A 23,680-nucleotide genomic window follows, 5' to 3' on the forward strand; every position below is an offset into this window, starting at 1 on the left:
AGACCGATCCTAAATCTAAAGCATTTGAGATGAGAAGACCCTCAATACGAGCCACATCTTCTGATGACTGCCCACGTGAAAGGACATGGAAGAAGGAAGCTTTTGCTTTTTGCCTGCTTCTACTCGCCCTTGCCATCAAGTTCATCTATCCTGCAGCTGAGTCATTACTTCGCTGGTATTAGAACCTATTTCTTCAGGATTCCAACATAGACTGAAGAACCCCTAAGACACCCAGCCTCACAGACTGAACACCTACTGGATTCTTGTCCTTTCCATTAGCAGACAGACATTGTTGAACTAGCCAGACCACAGCCTGTAAACTACTCTAGTGAACCATATATATATATATATATATATATATATATATGTACATTCATTCATTCAATCTGTTTGATTCCTTTAGAGAACCCTGACTAATATACTCCCAACCTCTTTTAGGGGCTCATTTGTCCTCAGCATCTGTCTGGTGTACCTATCAAATATCCCACCTGGGTCCTGGCATCTGACCTAGCCCTATACAGAACTTGCCTGCCCGTACTTCAAGTAGGAAGGCTGGGCAGCCTTAAGAGTGTCATGCTCCCTTTTTTCTGCATCAGGTGAGGTGACCAGATTTGTGGTTATCAGGCTTGCTAGGTCCTAGCTGGTAGATGGACAAGTAGCAGGTGCAACAATCTCTGGACAATGACCTGGCCAGTTTTTGCTTGTTTGTTTGCTTGTCAAATGAGCATCATTTGGAAAGGGGGATTCTCAGTTGAGAAAATGCCTCTGTAAGACTGGCCTGGGCTGGAGAGATGGCTCAGCGGTTAAGAGCACTGGCTGTTCTTCCAGAGGTCCTGAGTTCAATTCCCAGCAACCACATGGTGGCTCCCAACCATCTGTAATGAGATCTGGTGCCCTCTTCTGGCCTGCAGGCACGTATGCAGCCAGAACACTGTTTACATAATAAATAAATCTTTTTAAAAAAAAGACTGGTATCTCAGAGTCGTTTTGATTTGCATCTCCCTGATGATTAAGGATGTTGAACATTTCTTTAAATGTCTTTCAGCCATTTGTAATTCTTCTTTTGATAATTCTCTGTTTAGCTCTTTAGCCCATTTTTACATTGGATTATTCAATATTTTGATGTCTAGTTTCTTGAGTTCTTTATATACTTTGGAGATCAGTCCTCTGTCAGATGTGGGGTTGGTAAAGGTCTTTTCCCATTCTGTAGGCTGTCTTTTTGTCTTATTGACTGTGTCTTTTGCCCTACAAAAGCTTCTCAGTTTCAAGAGGTCCCATTTATTAATTGTGCTCAGTGTCTGTGCTGCTGGTGTTATATTTAAGAAGTGATCTCCGGTGCCAATGCATTCAAGTGTACTTCCTACTTTCTCTTCTATTAAGTTTAGTGTAACTGGATTTATGTTGAGGTCTTTGATCCACTTGAACTTGAGTTTTGTGCATGGCGACAGATATGGATCTATTTGTGATCTTTTACATATTATGCTAGCACCATTTGTTGAAGATACTTTCTTTTTTCCGTTGTATAGTTTTGGCTTCTTGGTGTTTTATCACGGAAATAGAAACACTGACTAAGACGTCACCTAAGAGGAAGGCCTAAGACCAGGTTTGGTCTCAGAACATGGCTGTGGTCTGGCTCTATACCCCCACTAAACTGCTGGTAGAAATGTGAGTTCTACACACACATGATCAACAGAGAACTGAGAGGAACAGCTATCTACCACTGCCACAGAGCTGTCCCTTGTTTAGGTCACCTAGTGTAATTGTGATGTCCCCTTCAGCATGCATCAATGACGAATCTGGATGATGGCCTCCAACCTCCTAAATTGACAGGAGGACCCACTGATCCGAAGGTTGTGGGAGTGGCCTTCTGCTTCCCCCATGTGGAGATTCATTTCCCTTTACCTTCATTATTCCGGTATTTAGTCCACACTGGCTTAGACACCTGTTAGCTAGGTTTCCTCCGAGAGAGCTGCACACAGAATGAATGGTTCAGGTGTCCAGCAGCTTTCCACACCACATACCTCCAGAATTTTGTGGTCCCCTGAGCCTTAGTGTCCCCTCCCCGCAACAGCATCACAGTGGACCCACAACTTCCTGAACCTTTTCTCACTCCCCCTCGGGTTCCCTCTCCTCCTCTCCAACAGCAACCCGGCGATGTTGTCGTCTCCTTGAAATCCTTCACCTAAGCACCAGACAGTGGTGCACTCAAGGATGGGGATGCAGGTCTGCAAAGGATGGGACAGGAGAGGCTTGGTTTGGGTTCTCTGGATTCTAAGAATGAGAGATACCTGCTGGAGGTTAGACCTGACCGTGCCAAGAAGGTCTGTCTGAGGTGTTAGGATGAGGCCCATTCAGAAGAGTCAGGAAGGCTACTCCAGGGCTTAGGACATGGGCCTGGGCAGAGGTTGGTGGGGAAATGGTGCCAAGAGTTCAGCAGAGCAGCCTGTAAAGGGATAGGGACTCAAGCAAAAGGAAATCAGGGCATTTGTTAAAGAAGTCACCAGTGTCCTGAGTGGCCAGCTGAGCAAAGGTTGATGGGAAGACAAACATGCCTCAATAACACACTTGTGCAACATTGGAAGATGCCCAGATTTGACACCTGGTTCCATGGAAGGCATGCAGCTCTCTGGCTGTCCGCTTCTCCCTGGTGAGTCCATTGGGAATGGTGATGCCTTGAGACAAGTGACCAGGGTGTGAATGGAATGGATGAACAGGCTTCTCTGGGCTAGGTTCATTGCCAACCCAGAGGGATTCCCTTTGAGGACACAGAGCAGAATCCAGAGCCATGAGTACAAAGTGGGTTGTGTCCCTGGTCAGACTCAAGATCAGGCGCCAGACAGCTGCCCCAGATGTCTGCTCTCTGTTTCCACCAGGTTCTCTGATGCTTCAGGATCTGGGTGTGCTGTCACATTGTCCAAGGCAGCTTCCTGCACTGAGGCCCTCCAGTCTATTCCCACACTCTGGGAATTTGCTCTGCACTAAAATGTTGAGGGCTGTGCACAGCTACACTCACTTTCACTAGTAAGACTAAATCTTCTTCTAGATGTACACATGTATACATGTGTTTTAGATACAATATCCACTTTTTCTATGTTTCAAATATAGTGTCTTGGGTTTTAGTTAAGATATTACTTGATGGGGGCTGGAGAGCTGTACTGCTCATCTGAGGACCTGACTTTAATTCTCAGCATCCATGTCTGGCATTTCACAATCACCTCTAACTCCAGTCCAGGGGAATCTGACTCTTTTGTCCTCTGTAGGCACCTGTAGGCACACACACACACACACACACACACACACACACACACACACACAGAAATAATAAAATAAATCACAAAGATAGTACTTTATTTTTATTTTTTGTTTTTTTAGAGACAGGGTTTCTCTGTAGCTTTGGAGCCTGTCCTGGACTAGCTCTGTAGCCCAGGTTGGCCTTGAACTCACAGAGATCCGCCTGCCTCTGCCTCCCGAGTGCTGGGATTACAGGCGTGCACTGCCACCACTGCCCAGCTAGTACTTTATTTTTATTAATAAAACAAAACAAAAAAGGCTAAGGGGCATGACTCAGTCAGTGGTAGAGCACTTGTCTCGCATGAGCATCCCTGTTACTGCAAAACAACAACAAAGTGTGTCATTTTGCTGGCGTGGTACACACCTGCAATTGCAGAACTCCAGACACAGAGGCAGGAGGATCAGAAGTTCCAGGCAAGCCTGATGACTTAAGTCTTTGTTTCAAAACCTCCACTCCCACCACCCACAACATTTTTTTTTAATTAGAAAGTTTTAATTTGTATTTTCTGTGTGTGAGTATTTTGCTTGCATGTATGTCTATGCACCACAGGAATACCTGACTTCCAAGGAGGCCAGAAGATCACCTGGAACTGTAGTTACAGATCAGGGGTAGCGATGGGAACAAGGGGGATCTGGTGGGAGGAGGATGGGGGAGAGAGTCCTGGGAGAGACAACTGGAATCTGAGGGCATCTCTGGGATGAACTAGAAACCTAGAGCAATGGAAACTCCCAGGAATTGATGAGGGTGACCCTGGCTAAGATCCTAGCAATGGGGCATATGGAGCCTGAACTGGTCATGTTCTATAACCAGGCAAGACTTCTAGTGGAGAAACTGGGACACCAACAGAGCCACAAAACCTTCGACCTACAATTTGTCCTGCCTACAGGATGTGCTGGGGTCAAGGTGTCGCAGAAATTGTGGGAGTGACAACCAGTGACTGGCCCAGCTTGAGACCCATACCATGAGAGTGAGCTCACCCCTAAGGCTAGGACCCAGAGGCAGGCTAGCCCAGAGACCTGGTATAGAACCAAACATGACTGGCAATTTAAAAAAAAAAAAAAAAAAAGATTTATTTGTTTATTATGTATACAGTGTCCTGCCTACATATATGGCTTCATACCAGAAGAGGGCGCCAGATCTCATTACAGATGTCTGTGAGCCACCATGTGGTTGCTGGGAATTGAACTCAGGACCTCTGCAAGAACAGCCAGTGCTCTTAACCGCTGAACCATCTCTCCAGCCCTGGCAAAAAAATATTTTTTTAAAGTCAATGAAATGATTCCAAATGATATTCTGCTACACTCATAGATTGGTGCCTAGCCCAACTGTCATCAGAGAGGCTTCATCCAGCAACTGATGGAAATAGATGTTAGAGACCCACAGCCAAACATTAGGTAGAGCTTGGGGAATTCTTCAGGAGAGGGGGAAGAAGGACTGTAGTAGCCAGTGGAGTCAAGGGCACCACAAGAAAACCCACAGAACAAACTAACCTGGGCTCCTAGGTCTCCTAGAGACCGAACCAACAACTAGGGAATCTGCATGGGACTGACCTAGGTCCTCTGCATATGTTACAGCTGTGCAGCTTGCTCTTCTTGTGGGACTCCTAACAGTGGGAGCAGGGGCTGTCTCTGACTCTGTTGCCAGCTTTTGGGACTCATTCCTCCTACCAGATTGCCTCGTGCAGACCTAAAAGGAGAGGAGGTACCCAGTCTCACGACAACTTGATATACCCTGGCTGGCCAATATCCATGGGAGGTCTGCCCTATTCTGAAGAGAAACAAGGGAGCAGGAGGAGTGGATGGGGGAGGGGAGGGGAGGTGGGGGAGGGACTGGGAGAAGAGGAGGGAGGGGAAACTTTGGTTGGGATGTGAAACTAATAAATAAATAACAAAAAATAAAATAAAGATTAAAAAAGTTAATGTCATTTGAAATTTTTAAATTAATGTTGATGTTTAACAACTCAATTAAAATTTCCTGAAAGCAGTGCCGGGCAGTGGTGGCACATGCCTTTAATCCCAGCACTTGGGAGGCAGAGGCAGGTGGATCTCTGTGAGTTCGAGGTCAGCCTGGGCTACAGAGTGAGTTCCAGGAAAGGCGCAAAGTTACACAGAGAAACCCTGTCTCGAAAACAAAACAAAACAAAACAAAACAAAACAAAACAAAAATTTCCTGAAAGCAAACTGGGTATGAGGACACACTCTAAAGCAGGGGAATTAAGAGTTTGAGGGGGGCCATGAGTTGTTGGCACATGCCTTTAATCCCATGGAGACTGTCTCAAAAAACAAACGGAGGAAGAGGAGGAGGAGGAGGACGAGGAGAAAAGAAAATGTCTGTGGGCAGCTTGAGATACACAGAAAAACTGTGATACCAACAAACAAACAAACATAAAAATAAATAAATAAATAAATAAAGTGTGCCTTCTCATCTGCAAACACAAGCTGCAGAACTGCTCCTGGACCTTTGACCTCAGACCTCCACACTAAGCAAGCCTCAGCACCAGCCAAGGGCTCCAGAGGAAGGCAGTTTTAGCTAGGAAGTACATTCGCCTGGACTGTGACAGGCAGCTGAGGGAGTCTCCACCCTGTTCACACTTCCGCAGGGCTGGTCTCTAACGGACCCCTTATCCCCCATCTTAACTGAACCCTGCAGGCCAGCGGAGGGCGCTGAAGGCCTGACCGTATCTCAGGCTGCTCGAAGCCCATAGTGCCCCTCCCTGTAAGCCTTGACTCCTTGGCCCTGCTGTAATGTGATGCAGTGTGGGCAGGGTAGGAGACCTGGAACTGTGGCTCAGGTCAGTAATGCCCAGGAATGCCCATCATCTGATTAATCTGTGTTTGCAATGCTGTATCCAACAGGGCCAAAGAAAGCACTGGGTGGGACTGATGGTCAGGTGGGTCTCCCAACTAGAACCCAACATTGTCACAGCCCTCTCTAACTGCATCCTGATGATCTGGGGATACTGGTTCAGGAGGGTCAGTAAACTTCCTTCCCTGAGGAAGACATGAACAAGGTCCAGTTCTTCCTCCTAAGGTCCCAACAAATCAAAGTATGATTCTACCATAGTTCCCCCAGAGCATCCGGTGAGCTTCCTGGCTTGCTAACAGCAAGGGTACCTACCCATGCAGAAAGATGAACAGGTGACCCTAAAGCAGCCGCATGGATGATGGCTCTCCTATAGCCCTTGACTGACAGCAAGTTGGGCTGGGAGGGAAGGGTGGTGTTCTGTGGGCAGAGTCCTGGGTGGAGGATTTCTGAGATGCTCCCCAAGCTGCAGAAGAAGCCTCCATCCGGGTATTTAGGTTAGGGGTGTCCCCTAGCCTACAATGAGCTTGTTTTCTCTATCTTCCATCTTCCCTGAAGGACTCCTGTCCTCCAGGAAAGAGCTGGAAGCCTGCACTTCTGGAGTTCAGCTTGAGTAATGGAGGCTGAATAATGCAGCTGAAATCATCGACCACCCCAAGGACACGAGGCTGTCTGCCAAGCTGGGCTCAGACACTCCCCTGCAGAGACTGAAGGCCCCTGAGCTGCTGTCTGAGCACATCCACTCTGTTTCTATCTCAGCCACCTCCCTGAGAGTCTTCCAGAGGAGGATGTGCTCAGTGACTGGCTGGAGGGACATCAGAGTCAGAAGTAAGGGAAAGGGACATGGTGGGCTGAAGTTAGGGAAGACAGCCATGTCAGATGAATCACTCTGATGGAGATTCCCCCAATGGTGTGGTTTCCAGGACCCTCTGTAGCATCAGTGCTGGGTCCTGTGGCTGCCAAGAAGTGTGTTCTCTGCAGCTCTGTTCGGAGGCAGCAAAGCAAGTGTGGATGCTGGTTGGTGCCATTGGGAGGCTCCAGGAAATCCAGCCCTGCCCCTCCCTGTCCTTGGTGCTTCTGCTGATTAAAGCTCAGTGAAATAAGTCAGTCACAAAATGACAAGAAATGGGGCTGGAGAAGTGGCTTAATAGTGAAGAGTACTTGCTGCTCTTGCACAGATCTGAGTTCGATTCCCAGCACCCACCCACGTGGCAGCTCACAATCCATGTGTGTGTGTGTGTGTGTGTGTGTGTGTGTGTGTATGTGTGTGTGTGTGTGTTTTAGAAATAAGGCTTCTCTCTGTAACAGTCCTGGTTGTCCTGAAATTCACTCTGTAGCCCAGGCTGGCCTCAAACTCACAGAGATCCGCCTAACTCTGCCTCCTGAGTACTGGGATTAAAGGCGTGCGCCACTACTGCCTGGCTGGCTCACAACCATTTTTAATTCCATTTCCAGGAGATCTGACAACCTCTTTCGGTCTCTTTAAGCACTGCACTCAAGTGAGAGGCACAAACAATACATATAATTAACTGTTGTTTGTTTCTTTAGTTTTTTTTTTTGAGACAGTCTCATTTTGTAGGCCTGGCTGTCTTGGAACTCATTATATAGGCCAAACTGGCTTTGAACTCTGCCTGCTTCAGCCTCCCGAACACTGGGATTAAAGATGTGCATCTCTGCGCCCCACAAGAATAAAATAAAGCTTAACAAATGGCAAACAACAACAAACCCCATATGATTCCAGTAACAAGGTCTCCAGAGAAACCGAAGTCATAGACATAAAAGTGTAATGGCCGGCCTTGAGTGTCAAATCTTCCAGATGAAAAGGGACAGAGCTGGAGGACCATGGTGGGCTCTGGCTGTCCCCAGGCAGATGTTTAGGACCCTGTACCGGGATCACAGGAAGTCAGGATGCTCTGCTGAACACGAACGACCTTCTCTCATTGCTGCTGAAGCGTTGTTTGAGTCTTTCCATTACCGAACGGACTGCTATTTGTCCATCTGGCTGCTTTTAGAAAGACCGACTCGAAACAAAACAAAACAAAAACCTGAATCTGCCCTGTATTAGTTCAAGGTTTAGTCTGTGCATAAAGTCAATATAAATGTTTGCATACAGGTGCTTGTTGGAGAGCTTCCTCTCCCCTGTGAGCGAAAGTCTAGCTTGAGCTCATCCCCACTGGCCACTAGAATTGTCTGGTTTTGTTTTTTTTTTTTTTTTTTTTTTGTGTGTGTGCTTTAAATTACATCTATCTATCTATCTATCTATCTATCTATCTATCTATCTATCTATCTATAGTGTTTTCTTTCTTCCTTTCTTTTCTTATCTTTTATTTTATTTTATTTTTTGATCTGGACTCTCTTCAAGTCTTCATTTTACCCTAGGCTGGCCTTGAACTTGCACAGGTCTCCTGCCTCAGCTTTCTGAGTGCTGGGAGTAGAGCCATGAGCTACTATATCTGGCTGGTTTTCCATTGTCTTGAGATTTTCTGATGAGAGTTAGATTTTGAATGTGATGAAATCCAATTCACTAAAACTTTAAGAAAGCATCTCTGGTTGAGACCTGTGTTAGATATCTTCTTTCTGTTGTTTGAGACTGAGCTGGCGTTTATTTTGAAAAAGTCTTGTCATAGATTTAAGCAGGGGCATTAGGGGAGAAGGAGAAAGGGGCACTTAGGAAGAGGGTGGCAGGCACGCAGGAGAGGGCTCCGGCTTCTGTAGAGGGAGCAAACTCTCACCCTTTTTTCCTATGACAGCAGATCTCTAGACTTATTTTTATAAGTCAATATTTATATTTTATTCTTCGTTTATTTTAATCAGTTAACTGATTTAGACCTTTTTTGCGGCACTGGGGCTTGAGTCTAGGGCCTCAAGCACATTAGGCAAACACTCTACCACCGGGGGACATCCTCAGCCTGATATTTGTATTCTGGCTGTTTACAGTTGTTCCCTCTGTGTTTATTAGAATAATTGGTATACTCACAGGTCCCTCTCGTCTTAATGTCTCTTTCTATCCTTCAATTGTTTTCTATGCTTACTCTCTCCCTTTTGAAACCTTTCTTCTAGATCTCTATCTATGTGTTTCCTACTCAGATAACTCATTTATCAACCTTTGCAGCTTCTCTTCACTCTTACTCTCTGGAATCCATCACAGATAGCATCGCAACTGTTAATTCTGGGTCACTGTGGATACATTTTCTGCTTTTAGCGTGTGTTATCTGTAAAAAGATACAGTAGCCTTTGCTGTGACATTTGGTCTCCTTTTCCGGCTGTTTCTGCAACTGTCTTCCCCTTTGCTACTGATGCTTGTCTCAACTGTTTTAGAACCTGTCACAGGTCTCACAAGTCCTGGGCCTGAGATTACATTCACACTGCACCACCCTTTGCTCAAAGAAATGTTCCAGGTTCTAAGATGTCCTATTTTGTGGTCAGTCTACATCCACTGTTGCAGTTGGAAAATTTCAAGAACTGGGAATTTTTGCCCTTCCAAACCATCAGTGCTTTTCTCCAAATGTGAAGTTAGGATAGCTACGTTACAGTGGTGCACATCTGTAATTCCTACCCTTGGTAGACTGAGGCAGGATTGTTAAGAGTTCAAGAGTAGGCTGGTTTTATAGTGAGCCCTGATCTTCAAAAGTAAATGAATAAATAGACAGGCTCCAGACCTTGCCTGCTCTCTCTGGCCACTGCAGCCTGGTGGTCTCTTTGACATTAGCATGGTCTTGGACTTTAGTCAGCCAGAAGCCATCCCCAGGACAGGTCTCAGCTAGGAGCAGGGTGTTTGGGAAGAAGCAGGGAAGACAGTAGGGTGTGTGCTTCCAAGGAGGTCCCTGGAGCTGCTTGGCAGAGGGCTGGAGAAGCCAGCAGCACGTGCTCTGGAGTCCCCATCCTGAGGGACAGGGACTGAGCATTTATCCTCCAGCTGCTCCTGTGGATCTCGGAGCTAAAGAGAGTCCTATTGCACTCTAGTCGGCAGAGGAGGCAACAGAGCTAGGTGTTAGGCTGGAAGTAGAACTCAGCCACACAAGGGTGCTGAAAGGTGACGGTGGAGAGCTCGCTGCTGGACCGGCTCAGCAGAGAAAGGCACTTACTGCCCAGCTCTGACAACCTGAGTTTCATACCTGGAGCCCATGGAAATGGGAGGGAGGGATCCAACATCTAATCTCCAAACATAGGCCGTGGCACCCGGGAGTCTGCACTAATACACATACTCACATCATACATGCATGCACACAATTACAATAGTACATGAGTAAGCCTGATCCTGTATTTGATACGGGGGCTCTGAGTTGGTTCCTGTGGTGTCAACGGGATTATTTATTTATTTATTTATTTATTTATTTATTTATTTATTTATTGCAAGGTGTGTGTGGGAAGCAGGAACGTGGGCTTCAAAGGGAGGTTGCACTGAAATGACAGGGGTCTCTGAGTCCACTTTAGGGCTCAGGCTTCGGGGAGTGTGAGTTCCATGGCAGAATTCCCCACCTGATATGTGGATTATTGAAAAACAGGCTTGTGCCAGCATGTACCTTAAATGAAAGTGCCCATTTATGTTTGTGGTGGCAAGAATCTAGAAAGAACCTCCACCCTCCTCGGTTAGAATGGGCGAATCCCTGCCTCCACCTGCCCCCTCTTTTCTTCCTTTCTTGTGTGTATTTTGTTTTTCGTTTTTGAAAGATTCATTTATCTTGACATGTGAATGTTTTCCTACATATATGTATGTACATCCTGTGCATGCCTGGTATCATGAATATGGAGACCAAAGAGGGTATCCAATGGCCTAGAACTGCTTTACGGATGATTGTGAGCCACCATGTGGGTGCTGGGAAGTAATTGTGCGTCTTCTGTAAGAGTAAAACATGCTCGTAACAGCTGAGCTATCTCTTCACCATGCTAGTGGCCAGGTTGGAGGAGCAGCTGGTGGCACCTGAACCTCAGGAGTTCAGTCACCAGAATACAAGGCAGTGACGGATGAGTCTCAGATAGGCCAGGCCTGAGGGCTTCTGCCACAGAGTGTCTCTTGCTGCTGAGTCTTTACATGTTTGCCGCTGCCATTTTTCTCTGCTATCTGGCATGGTGTGAATGGGTGTGGGGGAATCCCCACTGCCTTTAATGTAGTGTGATTATCTCATGGAAATATCCCGTTCTACTGGGCATTTTTTACTTGTGGATTATTATGAAGATGATTTCCTCTTAAGCTGTACTGTTTAATTGAAATAATGATTTTATACAATAATAATCTTAATTTAAATAGAATTTTGATAATTAGAGATTTCTAACAAATGTAGTAAGAGATAATGAAAGAGGTTAGTTTAGTGGGAAAATTAGTACAGGTCAAGGTAGGATATAGTGTTGCCCCCACCCCCTGATAAAACAGGGGCTGCAGAGGATAAAAAAATAGAAACAGGAACAAGAAAGTGTCATGCAGCTAGGACTCATGAGTTTCTCTTGGGGAGTCGTATAGACTGTGGTTTAGGTTAATGATTAAGGGAAACGATCGAGTCCCAGGAGTTAGGCTAGCTCAGGTTCTTTTAATCTTGACGTTAGGAAATGTATTTGGTGTGCATCATAGCTAAAACAAAGCTTTAAATAATGCCTTCAGGTAACTAAAAACAAAGAATTGGATGGTTAGTTAAGATAATTGGACGAGACTCTAAAATAGGAAAAGAGAGAGTGTTTCTGAAATTTATTAAAAACTACTGCCGATGTGGGCGGTTATGGCTGAAAGGCTCCTGACCAATGAGAAGCCTAAAAGATAAATGTTTAACTGTGTGTGGCTCTTGGGGATAATTTGTTTTTCACCTGTAAGGGAAATGGGAAACACATTTTTTAAAACTTATATTCATTGTAATCATTCACTTAAAATAGAATGTATATTGTAATTTTTATATTGCTTGAAAGATTTTGCTGGGGTATATAAGCTGTAAAGGAAAAAATAAAGACACATGGAAGGCAGACATCAGGGTAGAAGATCAGAAAAGAAAAGGACCAAAGTAGAATAAGCAACAAAAGGAATAATAAAATGAAGAACTAAGCTTTGGCCCTCAGAAAAGTCCTCGTGTGTCTGTCTGTCCAGTAGCTCACCTGTTCTACATCTCCTCTTCAGTGTCTCTGACCTACTGAAGGCTTGCCATTCATCAGCACCCTAGGTGAGATCCTGACATGTTGGAGGTGTGTGTGTGTGTGTGTGTGTGTGTGTGTGTGTGTGTGTGTGTTTCCCTTTTTCGCCAGCCCTAGAGAATTAAGTTTTACACCCTCAGATAGAAAGGTCAATTGAGTGATTAGTTCACCAACTCCGTGGCTCCCCTTCAGTTCCTGAGCTGCAGAAGGCTGGTCCTTTCAACAGCATTGCCCCGATTTCCCTTCCCTCCCCTCCCCTTCCTTTTCTCCTTTTTTCCTTCTTCCTTCCTTCCTTCCGTCCTTCCTCCCTCCCTCCTCTTTCTTTCTTTCTTTCTTTCTTTCTTTCTTTCTTTCTTTCTTTCTTTCTTTCTTTCTTTCTTTCTTTCAAGAGGTCATATGATACAGCTCTGGCAGTCCTGGAGGTCACTATGCAAACTCATAGAAATCATTAAAAGCATGGTGGCACACACCTTTAATCCCAGCATTCAGGAGGCAGAAGCAGGTGGATCTCTGAGTTCGAGGACAGCCTGGTCTACAGAGTGAGTTCCAGGACAGTCCATGCTATACAGAGAAACCCTGTCTGGGGAAAGGAAAAAAAAAAAAAACAAAAGGAAAGAAAGAAAGAAGAAAGCAACCAAGCTCTCTCAGCCTCCCAAGTGCCAGGTTTATAGGCGTATATTCCAATATACAGTTTAGATAAATTCCTGTTATAATCCCTATGAAAGAAGTATGAACCAGTCACATTGACACTAACACAAACCAGCACAGACCCTGTGTCATGGATAAATTATGGGATTTTTTATTTTATTTATTTTTAGATAGGATCTTATTATACAACCTGGCCTGGCCTGGAGCTCCTTATGTAGATCAGGTTGGCCTCTAATTCATAGAGACCTGCCTGTCTCTGCTTCCTGAATGCCAAGATAAAAGTCATACATCACCATACCTGGATGAACAGTGGAGTCTTAAGACCATGAGATGTTGGCTTAGTTTCTTTGACTGCACAGATACACATGGTAGTATTGAGATGTGTTCTCCCTGAGGACTATGGTCAGTCCTTTACTGTCCAAGGTCCAATAAAAAGATTGACTGCCTTGGGTGGGAGATGGCTCTGGGTCCATCAGGGGTGATGTGGTCCTCCGGGGAGTATGAAGTTCAGCATCATTATCTATTGTCACAGTGATTTGTATGACAGGGTACAGACCTAATCTGGCTACAGCATTGCGGAGTGTCCCTGGAGGAAAGCTTGTGACTCCATGTGGCTTCAGTGGTCAGAAATAGGGACCAGGGTCACCTGCCACTGAACATAGGAAGATGTTCTGGAAGGTCTGGATAATACATGGCATCTATCTTTCTCCTAGTCGATCTCTAATATTCCCCGTACAGCATTTGGCTGTCCAGCAGGGTAAGTGGCATTCCTTGGTTCAGCAGTGATGCAAAGTGGACCTGTGGTCCAAGACAGCTTGCTAACTGCTCACTGTTGCTCTTGTCTAATTTCCTGTTGCAACACTGAGTGTGGGGCAGAGGTAAGCTTTGGTTAGGTCCTGAGGTCTTCAAGACAGAATCCAGGTGGGTGTGGAGGCACATGCCTATAATTCCAGCACCCAGGAAGCAGAGGCAGGAGGCTCCTGTAGGACTGAGACCAGCCTGGTCTACATAGTAAATTTCAGGCCAGACCAAGTTATAGACTGAGATCCTGGGTTCTTTGTTTGTTTGTTTTTGGCTTTTTAAGACAAGGTTTCTCTGTGTAGCCCTGGCTGTCCTGGAACTCACTCTGCAAACCAGGTTGGCCTCAAACTCAGAGATCCCCCTGCCTCTGTATCCCGAGTGCTAGGATTAAAGGCATGTGCCACCTCTGCCTGGCTGAGGAGTTTCACTCTTGACCAGGAACTGCATGGGAATCTCAGAGATGGAGAGAAGGGAAGAAAAAATGTAAAAAAACAAGTCTCAAGTGCCAGGGCATGGTGGCACATCACTTGGGAGGCTGAGGCAGGAGGGTGACCTAGATTCCAAGGCCAGTGTGGGTTACACAGCAAGGCCCTCTCTCAGAAGTGAACACACATGCCTCTGAAGTCCATCTGAGTCCTTTTTGAGAGCCCTTGCTCATGGTAGGCCTTCTCCAAGTGCTTTCATGCCTTTGTGATGCCAAGGACCACAGGGCCTGCCCACTCGGCTCAGGGGACCAAGAAAGGACCTAGACAATGTCTCACACTGGAAATTTTTTTCATTTTATTTATTTATTTATTTATTTATTTATTTATTTATTTATTTATTATCAGCTTGATACATTACAAATTCTTATCTTAGTAGTGAAATGTTTCATTGAGGCTTGCCCAGTAATTGAGTAAAACCAAAACTTTTTATAAGCCACAGTCATCCTAGGGTCCCCCATGCCATATATATAGCCTCCCTGGTTCTGTGGTTTGCAGTCTGATTGTTCTTTGCCTTATATCTAGAATCCACTTATGAGTAAGTACATACTCACACTGGAAATTTATTTCTATAGCCACAAACACTGGGTGCCAAGATAGAGCTGTGAGCAGAGCTGACTAACCCTGGGGTCCTAGGCCTTCAGCCATCACCTTCTCTTCATGTCCTCACGCTGATGTACCTCTTCCTGATGTGACCTCATCAGGACCCCAATCAGTCTGAGTCTACCCTAAGGACCTCACTTCCCCTCTTCTCCAAATTTGGTCCTGTTATGAAGTCCTGGTGGATTAACCCACAGCAAGGGTTCCCCTCTCACTGAACACACAGAGCCTCTCAACTCCTATAGCATCAGGACACGTGCTGCTTTTGGCTCCTGCATCAGGATGCCATCTCTCATGTCACCTGCCCTGACTCAGCACCCATACACTCAGATGTTTAAGCCTCAGATGTTTCTGACAGCATCTTCAGGCCGTCTTTAGGCAGCACAGAAAGGTTGTAGGAGTGAGGGAAACAAGGATGACTTTCCCTAGGGACCATCTGCTGCTTGTGGCTCCATAGATGTATCTTGGCCTTGAAGAAATTTTGGAGTCCAAGGGCCCTAACAGAGGAGGCAGACAGGCTCAGGGGATGCCTATCATGATTTGAATGCATAGGCCTGAATCCCTTCTGACTTTGTGGGGCTTCCCTAAGGTCTTGGTAAAGAAGAGCTTCTCTACTTCTTCTCCAAGCCTGGCTATTCTCATGAACTGGTTCAGCCACTGGCAAGGACCCAGCTGTTCTGGAAGCCAGAGACACTAGAAGTCTGTAGTGTTTAGGACCTTTTTTTCCCCCAAGACAGGGTTTCTCTGTGTAGTTTTGGTGCCTGTCCTGGAACTGGCTGTGTGGACCAGGACAGAGATCCGCCTGCTTCTGCCTCTCAAGTGCTGGGATTAAAGGCATGCACCACCACCACTTGGCGTGTTTAGGATCTTACAGTAGTGGGCAACTGGGGTATGGACCTCCATGCCTGGCTAGGAGACCTCCAGAAAGTAACAGTGACAGCTTGGCCTCTTATACTTGCATATGCATGTCACCACAGAGGGTGGCCGTGTCCCCTTAGACCCAGCTTTGTGCTCTGACCCAACAATTCTGCAGTGTGTGGAGGACTCCCCCATGTCCGTCAGAATGCTCCTATAAGACCCTTGAGAGTGCAGCTCATACTGGGGTGTCATCAGCTCCCGGTGCCAGGCTTCTGTGGGTGGAGGGGCAGTGACTCTAGCTGAGGACGGGAGGTCACGTCAGAGTCTCTCCATCTTGCTTTTGTCTTTTCAAAATATCCAGTCTGCAGCCTGACCCGCCTACTCCAGGGCATGCTGTCAAGCTTGGTGTACCCCCACAGCCCACCTTGCCTGTCCTGGAGGTGATGAACTTGCACTGACTGGTCACTTCATATCAGCCCCAATGAAAGACACATGTGGCCACAACATGCACCTCTGAAGTACAGATGTTGCATTCTATGCCCACATCCTGTGGAAGGAAGATAAATGGGACCCTGGGGAGCTCAAGGGAAGACAGAGTGGAGCATAGTTTGACTGTCTATTAGCACCTCTGTCCTCAGGTCTCCTGGCTGCAGAAGCCGGTGTTTGGGACCAGAGATCTCTGTGATTTTGGGATGCTGTGGCTGCTGTTCCTCACCCTCCTCTGTCTGGGGAGGGCAATGCCTGTTACTCCTGGTGAGTCCTAACCCTGAGCCCTTATGATGTTCCAGGCTCAGATTCCTGCTCTAGATCCTCTGGGGTTATGTCAGACTGCCAGTTTGCCAGGAATCTGACTGACTCCTGAGCCTTGGAAACCTCTGCCTGGTGTCTGATCCCCCTATTTGCTTCCCCAGACCTAGGCTCAGGACAGGAGTTGGTAGGCATTGTCGGGGGCTGCCCTGTCTCAGCCAGCCGGTTCCCATGGCAGGTCAGCCTGAGGTTCTACAATATGAAGTACAGAAAATGGGAACACATCTGTGGGGGCTCCCTCATCCACCCTCAGTGGGTGCTGACTGCTGCCCACTGCGTACAGCCGTGAGTAGGGTCATCTATTCCCTTGGTTGTGAGCAGATGGATGTTGGGAGGTGGGTGGTACTTTGTGGGCAGGGTTCCTGGTGGGAGGCAGGATTTCTGGGACCCTCTTGATCCCTATGTATGTTCTGAGATTGATTTCCCTAACCTTCAGCCTCTCTGAGGGGTTCATTGTCCTGTCTCTCAGGAAAGAACTGGAAGCTTGTGGCTTTAGGGTCCAAGTTGGACAGCTGAGGCTCTATGAAAATGACCAGCTGACAAAAGTGGCCAGGATCATCCGCCACCCCAAGTTCAGTGCGAGGCTGTCTGCCTCAGGGGGTGCAGACATTGCTCTGCTGAAACTGGAAACCCCAGTCATGCTGTCTGAACATGTCCACCCTGTCTCCCTCCCTGCTGCTTCCCAGAGGGTCTCTCCAAGGAAGACTTGCTGGGTGGCTGGCTGGGGTCTCATCGAGGACTATGGTGGGTACCAGGAAGACCTCATGTCCATTGTCAGCACTGGTGGGAAGAGGCAGAGCCCACAGCTTTGGTTCTCACTGGCTTCTCTCCACAGTGCCACTGCCCCCACCCTATCACTTGAGAGAAGTCGCAGTCCCCATTGTGGGGAACAGTGATTGTGAGCAGAAGTACCACACTAATTCTTCCTCGAACAGAAACACCAGGATCATCAAAGATGACATGCTTTGTGCTGGGATGGAGGGCCGGGACTCCTGCCAGGTGATGGCCTGACTATTCTCTTTCCTCTGTCTCTTCCTGACCCAGCACACTGGGACCCGCCCACCCTGGCATGATGGGATGCCTGGAGTGCTGATTCTTGCCTTTTCCCACAGAGTGACTCCGGGGGCCCCTTGGTATGCAGGTGGAACTGCTCCTGGGTCCAGGTGGGTGTAGTCAGCTGGGGTAGAGGCTGTGGACTTCCTGACTTCCCTGGTGTATACACCCGAGTGATGAGCTACGTGTCCTGGATCCATCGCTATATTCCCAAGTTCCCAGAACCCTCAATGGAGCCAGATGGGATTAATACAACGGAAAAGACCCTAACAACTCTTGTTGACCCCCTCACTCCTCCTGCTGATCCAGCCTTACCCTATTAAACCTCCCTATCCCATGGTAGTGAAACTCTCTGTGTTCCTGGTCTACAGTCTTTGGTGTCCCTTAACTCTGGGAGGGAGGGGCTAAAGCCACATCTCTCAGAAGTAGCTGGGCAGCCCAAATCTCCTCCTTACCCTGTTTCCCATTAAATGACGGATTGTCTAAATGATGTCTGCTTGAATTTTGAGCTTGGCACTAAGGGCGGGGGCTGAGCTGGTAGAGCGGGACGTCCCCCATTAGTGCTTCCAAGCCCTTGGTGCTGTGAAGAGAAGGTGTTCACAGTCACTAAGCTAGTCTACACTATTAGGTGGAGTCCAGAGCTCCCAAGGTGGATGGTCCTGGGCTGTTCCCACTTGCCTATTCTGGCTCCAGGAATCGTAGGCAGAATTCAGATCTGGGAGAGTCCCCAACATTTCATCCTCATTTGGTGGTGTCAAATGCCCCTTTTTGAGCTCCTGTGGCCATTCAAATTCTAAAGAATTGAGTCCTCCCTTCCTCCCTCCCTCCCTCCCTCCCTCCCTTCCTTCCTTCCTTCCTCCCTCCCTCCCTCCCTCCCTCCCTTCCTTCCTTCCTTTCTTCCTTCCTCCCTCCCTCCCTCCCCTTCCTTCCTTCCTTTCTTCCTTCCTTCCTTCCTTCCTTCCTTCCTTCCTCCCTCCCTCCCTCCCTCCCTCCCTCCCTTCCTTCCTTCCTTCCTTCCTTCCTTCCTTCCTTCCTTTCTTTCTTCCTCTCTTGCATGTTTGCTGTGCTTTATGAGCATGTGTGCATGTTCACATGTATGTGTGTGTATGTCTATATGGAAGCCAGAGGTTGACATTAGGTACCTTCCTCAAGCACTGTCTACTTTATTTAATAATGCAGGGTCTTTGAGTAGGACTATACTCCTTAAGTGGGTGAATTGTATGGTGTATAAACTACATCTCAGTAAAACTGTCAAACATAATAAACTGAAAAAATTCCTTTTTTTTTTTTTTTTTGAGACAGGGTCTCACCATGTAGTTTTGGCTGGTCTAGAACTCACTCTGTAGACCAGGTTGGTCTCAGACTTACAGAGATCTGCATGCCTTTGCCTCCTAAGTGCTGAGATTAAAGACATGTACCACCCTCATATTAAGGCTGGCATGTTTGGTTTGGTTGACATCACTGGGAGGCTTGCTCTTTTTTTGGTTTTTTGAGACAGGGTTTCTCTGTGTACCTTTGGAGCCTGTCCTGGAACTCGCTCTGTAGACCAGGCTGGCCTTGAAGTCACAGATGTGCCTGCCTCTGCCTTTCTGGTGCTGTTATTAAAGGTGTGCGCCACTACCACCTGGCTTGAGGTCTGCTCTTTTCTGAAGGGAAATGGAGGAGCAATGGATCTGGGGGTGGGGGCTTGGAGGAGGGTAGAGGGGAGGCTGTGGTTGAGATGTATTATATGAGAGAAGAATAAAGAAAAAGGAAGTGCACCACCATGCATAGCCAGTATCTATTTATCATTTCGAGTGTGTGTGTGTGTGTGTGTGTGTGTGTGTGTGTGTGTGTGTGTTCATATATGTGTACACATAGGTCAGAGGACAACTTACAGGACTTTCTTCTCTCCTTCCATCTTGAGGATTCTAGGAATTGAACTCTGGTCTTCAGGATTGGTAGCAAGCGCCTTTACCCATCTAGCCTTCATGCTGACCCTAAATAAACTTTTTTTTTTTTTTTAAAGCCTAGAGTTTCTTTTTCTGTAAACTGTAAAATCAGACGCAGGTCACTAGAACAGCTGCTCGACACCGTGTCCACAAAAAGCGTAGTAGAGGGTGGAGCACCTGGGCACCTCTCCAGCACAAGGGGCTCTGGGGAGGTTGGGGCTTCCTGAAGGCTACATTGAGCACTTGCTGAATTTGAAGAATGGTGTTGGTTAAGCAGCAGCCATGCCAACGGAGGAGAGTGTGGTTGGCGGAAAAATTACGTGCTATGGTTACCTTTTTAGAGCTTTACTGGGAGATAGAGGGAGAGAGAGAGAGAGAGAGAGAGAGAGAGAGAGAGAGAGAGAGAGAGAGAGACTTCGAAGAGAGGGAGGACAGGCTGAAGGAGAGGGAGTGCGGAAAGCAGAGAGCGCACAGAGGGCACCCCCCCCCCCTGCTTTTTAGGCTGGGACACCATTGCGGGCTGATGATGTAATTAAGACATAATCCTTACAAATGGCCCTTTGGGGGTTCTGATAGGTGGGGTGCTCAGTTTTGGCCAGGGTCACATGACCTGGCTCAGCAAATAGAAAGTGTTGGTGTTTAAAGGCCCTCATTGTGCCTTGAGGTGGCCTTGGGATTCACTGCCTGAGACCACCAAAGACAGAGGAAGAGGCAGGGACACCGTGGGCAGCCCCTGGAACCAGTGTCCTTGTCTCTCATCTTTCCCGTCAGCTCAGCACGGACCTAGCCCCAGAATCCTGGAACTCCCTGAGCTTGTGACCTTACTTCCTTTGTTGGGGGAAGCCTCAATACTTAAACTCCTGATTTCCCTCAGACCTCACAAGTTGGTGGCACTTGGGCCCTGGGCTGACTGTCCAGAAGTCTAGGAAGCCCTCTCCTTCCAGATAGGGCAGGGTGTGATGGCGTCACACAGAGAATGAAGCCCTTCCCATCCAGTGCTGAGCACCAGGCCTTACCTACACTAGTAATCTGACCCTTCCCTGCTGAGGACACCTGTGTGCATGCCCTCCCCTGACTCTTGACCCCCCATGGACATGGAGCTCAGTCCTTGCCCCCAGGCCTGTGCTGACTTTGGGTAGGATAGCAGGGTGACCACCATACAGGCTGGCTCATTTCGCTCTGGCAAGGGCTTCCTGGACCCTAGACTTTTCCTTTTTCTGCTTCTCACACCCCAGCCCAGGAAGGCATCCACAGCAGGTTGGCCAGAGGAGACCCAACAAAGAACATGATCAGCGGGAACACTAATTTAGGTGTCCCCGTGGTCACCCACATTGGTGCCGGTAGCTGCTTACACAGAGCTCTGAGCAACTCACCCAACCACCCTCTTAGTGAGGAGCAAGCAGAGGAGCTGGGTAATGGAGGCCAGCACCCAGTGGTGGGGCTGGAGACCTTCACTAAGGTCTGCTGCCAGCATCAGGGTGTTGGTACCCTGTTCTTCCCCAGCTACAGGCGTCACGTGGTCATGCCGCTTCCTTTCGGCTGAGCGGCAGATGCAGCTACAAGCATCCCCTATAGCTTATGCTTCCGGCCCTGGGTGGCCTGTTCTACCCACTACCTGCTACTAACTCCCATGGCTGCCTCACTGGTACCCAGAAGCCGTAGGGCTTCCGATGTCCTCCTCAGCTCCCTACCCATCCCATTCAAGTGCTTGTGATGCTTCAGGTACCAGGGATAAAGAGCTGTGTCCCTGAAGCAGCTGGTCAGTGCAGGCCCAGAGCAGAGAGGAGCCATGTCATCCAATTCAGGGACGATGGTAGGCTGGACACACACACACACATACACACACACACTCACACAGACAGACACACAGACACACACACACACACACACACACAGACACACACACACACACACACACACACACACGCGCACACACACAGACAGACAGACAGATAGACACACACGCGCACGAACGCACGAACGCACGAACACACGGGAGTAGTGGGTAACTGTCTGAGCTAACTGCTGCCTCTCTCAACATTTGGCCAAGTGGCACTGGCATGTCATACTGAGCTGACAGTGTGGTTGCCTGTGTCACCTGAAGGGAGCTTTGCGGTCAGCTGTGCTGGGCTCTTGTGGAGATGGGATGGATGCCAGGTGGTCCTGACTAGAGATCTGAATCTCCCTTCTTTTTCTTCCTCTTGCAAGCACAGCTAGGTTGCGGCCAACTGTGAGGTCGGGGAGTGGTTGTGTTCATCTTGCTAACGACGGTGGCATTAGTTAGGCACTTCCTTTTAAAACGGTCTCATTGTGTAGCTCTGGCTGCCCAATTCATAGTAAAAAGCAGGAAAAAGGAGATTTATTCAATGTGGCCATATTGGGAAGAAAAACAAAGTAACTCAGTGACTCCTCAAGTCTGTCATCAGGGTCCTGAAGAGAAGTTGAGGTTGTTGTTTTTTTTTTTTTTTTTTGTTTTGTTTTGTTTTGTTTTTTTCAAGACAGGGTTTCTCTGTGTAGCTTTGCGTCTTTCCTGGAACTCGCTCTGTAGCCCATGATGGCCTTGAACTCACAAAGACCCATCTGGCTCCGCCTCCTGAGTGCTGGGATTAAAGGCGTGCACCACCATCGCCCGGCTGAGAAGTTGAGGTTTAAGAGGCAGGCCAGAGTTATACATATCTATCTATTCCTAGTCAAGGTGAGGTCCTGCCCACCATTGATCCAGCATTTGTTCGGTTTGTGAGGCCGGTTGGGGACAGCATAGCCCAGTAGAAGACAGCTAGGGCTGGACCCAGGGGTCCTATGGTGACCAGCAGTGAGGGACTGTTCTCAGGGTTCTCACAGGTCACAACACAGGGCTCCAGCTGACCTGAAGTCCTGGGATAGGGCCTGGGTGGAATATGGAAGCCTAGTCTACTACCCCAGTGGCTATAACATAGGGCCTCATGATGGGGACATCCATGGCTCACCACTTTGCTCCTACCTGTCCATATCGGATAGAGGCCCAGTGAGGAGCTCTTCACCCTCCCTGGTCACCCAAGCATTACCCACCCAAGTCCAACAACCTTTAGCCAGCATCATGTCCTGCTTCCTACTCTGCTGGGTGCTCCCCATTTCCACCACTAGTGCTCACAGGATTGAGGCACTCTCACTTGGCTCTGGGAACATGGCTGGAGACATCACCATTCCCCATGCGGATGCACCCCTGGACATGGTGCTTTTCTTGTGATGGGACCACATGGAGCCCTCGCTGGCTTCCACCCGACTGCCTAGCTGACGATGACCTTGAATTTCTCATCTTTCTGCCTTTACCTCTGTAGTGCTTGGGATCAGAGATTTACACCATGCCCAGATTATAGGGGCTAGGCTTGGGACCTAGGACTTCATGCTTGTAGGCAAGTACTACTAACTGAGCTACACCCCTGGCCACATTTTCTTTGTAGGCATCTTATTTTAAGATGAAGTAAACTGTGTTCTTTGCTTAGGGGACAAAAAGACATCTCTGTCACGAGCCAAAGAACAAAAATATTTTCAAAGTTTAGGTGCACATAGTTGCTTTGGAAAAAAAACAAAAAATAACCAAAAAAAAAACAAAAACCCAACCAAACAAACCCAAGCATCCATGACACTACATTCTCACTGCCAAGGTTACATTCTCTGACCACAGGGCTGGGTGACTCTCCTAAACACATCATCAACAATTGTATTTGTTTCAATATTTGTAAAGGGAAATTGCTTTCTTTCATTCCAACACATAAACATTAGCCATCAGCAGTTTGTCAACTGATTTATGCAAACCATCCTTCTGCCCCACAGGTCCTGCAACTAACCCTCTCTGTAGACATTGTCATATCAGCTAGGAAACCACGATCGTTGGGAGAGAAACAAACTCATCATTGGCTGGATTTAAAGAAGTAGCTTGCCATGGAGACTCAGAAGGCAAGAGCCAGAAATTGCCAAGGCTTTTCTGGAGGAAGGGGGTGAACCAGAAACCTTGATGAGTTAAGTAATCAGTTCAGGACTTGAAAAATACCCCAATGGAGTCATGTATGGTGGCTCATACCTCTAATCCTAGCATTTAAGAAACTCAGTCTGGAAGGTTGTGGTGAGTTCAAGGCTAGCCTGATCTACAGAGATCCTGCTTCAAAATAATAATGATCTCGGAGCCAATTAAACCAACCAGGTTCCTTTCCTCATGGGGACCTAGTGTGAAATGGTCGCAAACAGCAGCCTCTTTGGGAATGTGTGCAGCCTGTTACCTATGTGAGTTGCCCCAAGGGACCTTGGAGACTATT

At 47.6% G+C, this 23,680-nt stretch overlaps 1 protein-coding gene and 1 non-coding gene across 2 annotated transcripts; both read left to right on the plus strand.

Annotated features, from left to right (window-relative positions):
- The first annotated feature begins 16,283 nt into the window (after positions 1–16,283).
- On the plus strand, positions 16,284–17,940 carry LOC118590406 (mastin-like). Its single transcript, XM_036198403.1, has 5 exons — positions 16,284–16,350; positions 16,509–16,689; positions 16,874–17,148; positions 17,240–17,403; positions 17,517–17,940. The coding sequence occupies exons 1-5, from the start codon at positions 16,290–16,292 to the stop codon at positions 17,778–17,780; spliced, it is 945 nt and encodes a 314-aa protein (XP_036054296.1). The 5' UTR covers positions 16,284–16,289; the 3' UTR covers positions 17,781–17,940.
- Positions 17,941–23,548: 5,608 nt separating this feature from the next.
- Positions 23,549–23,680, plus strand: LOC118590499. The gene has a single exon (XR_004945794.1). It is a non-coding gene; the product is annotated as a small nucleolar RNA SNORA70 (small nucleolar RNA).

The sequence above is a fragment of the Onychomys torridus genome, chromosome 8 (genome assembly GCF_903995425.1).
Source record: "Onychomys torridus chromosome 8, mOncTor1.1, whole genome shotgun sequence".
NCBI lineage: Eukaryota > Metazoa > Chordata > Mammalia > Rodentia > Cricetidae > Onychomys > Onychomys torridus.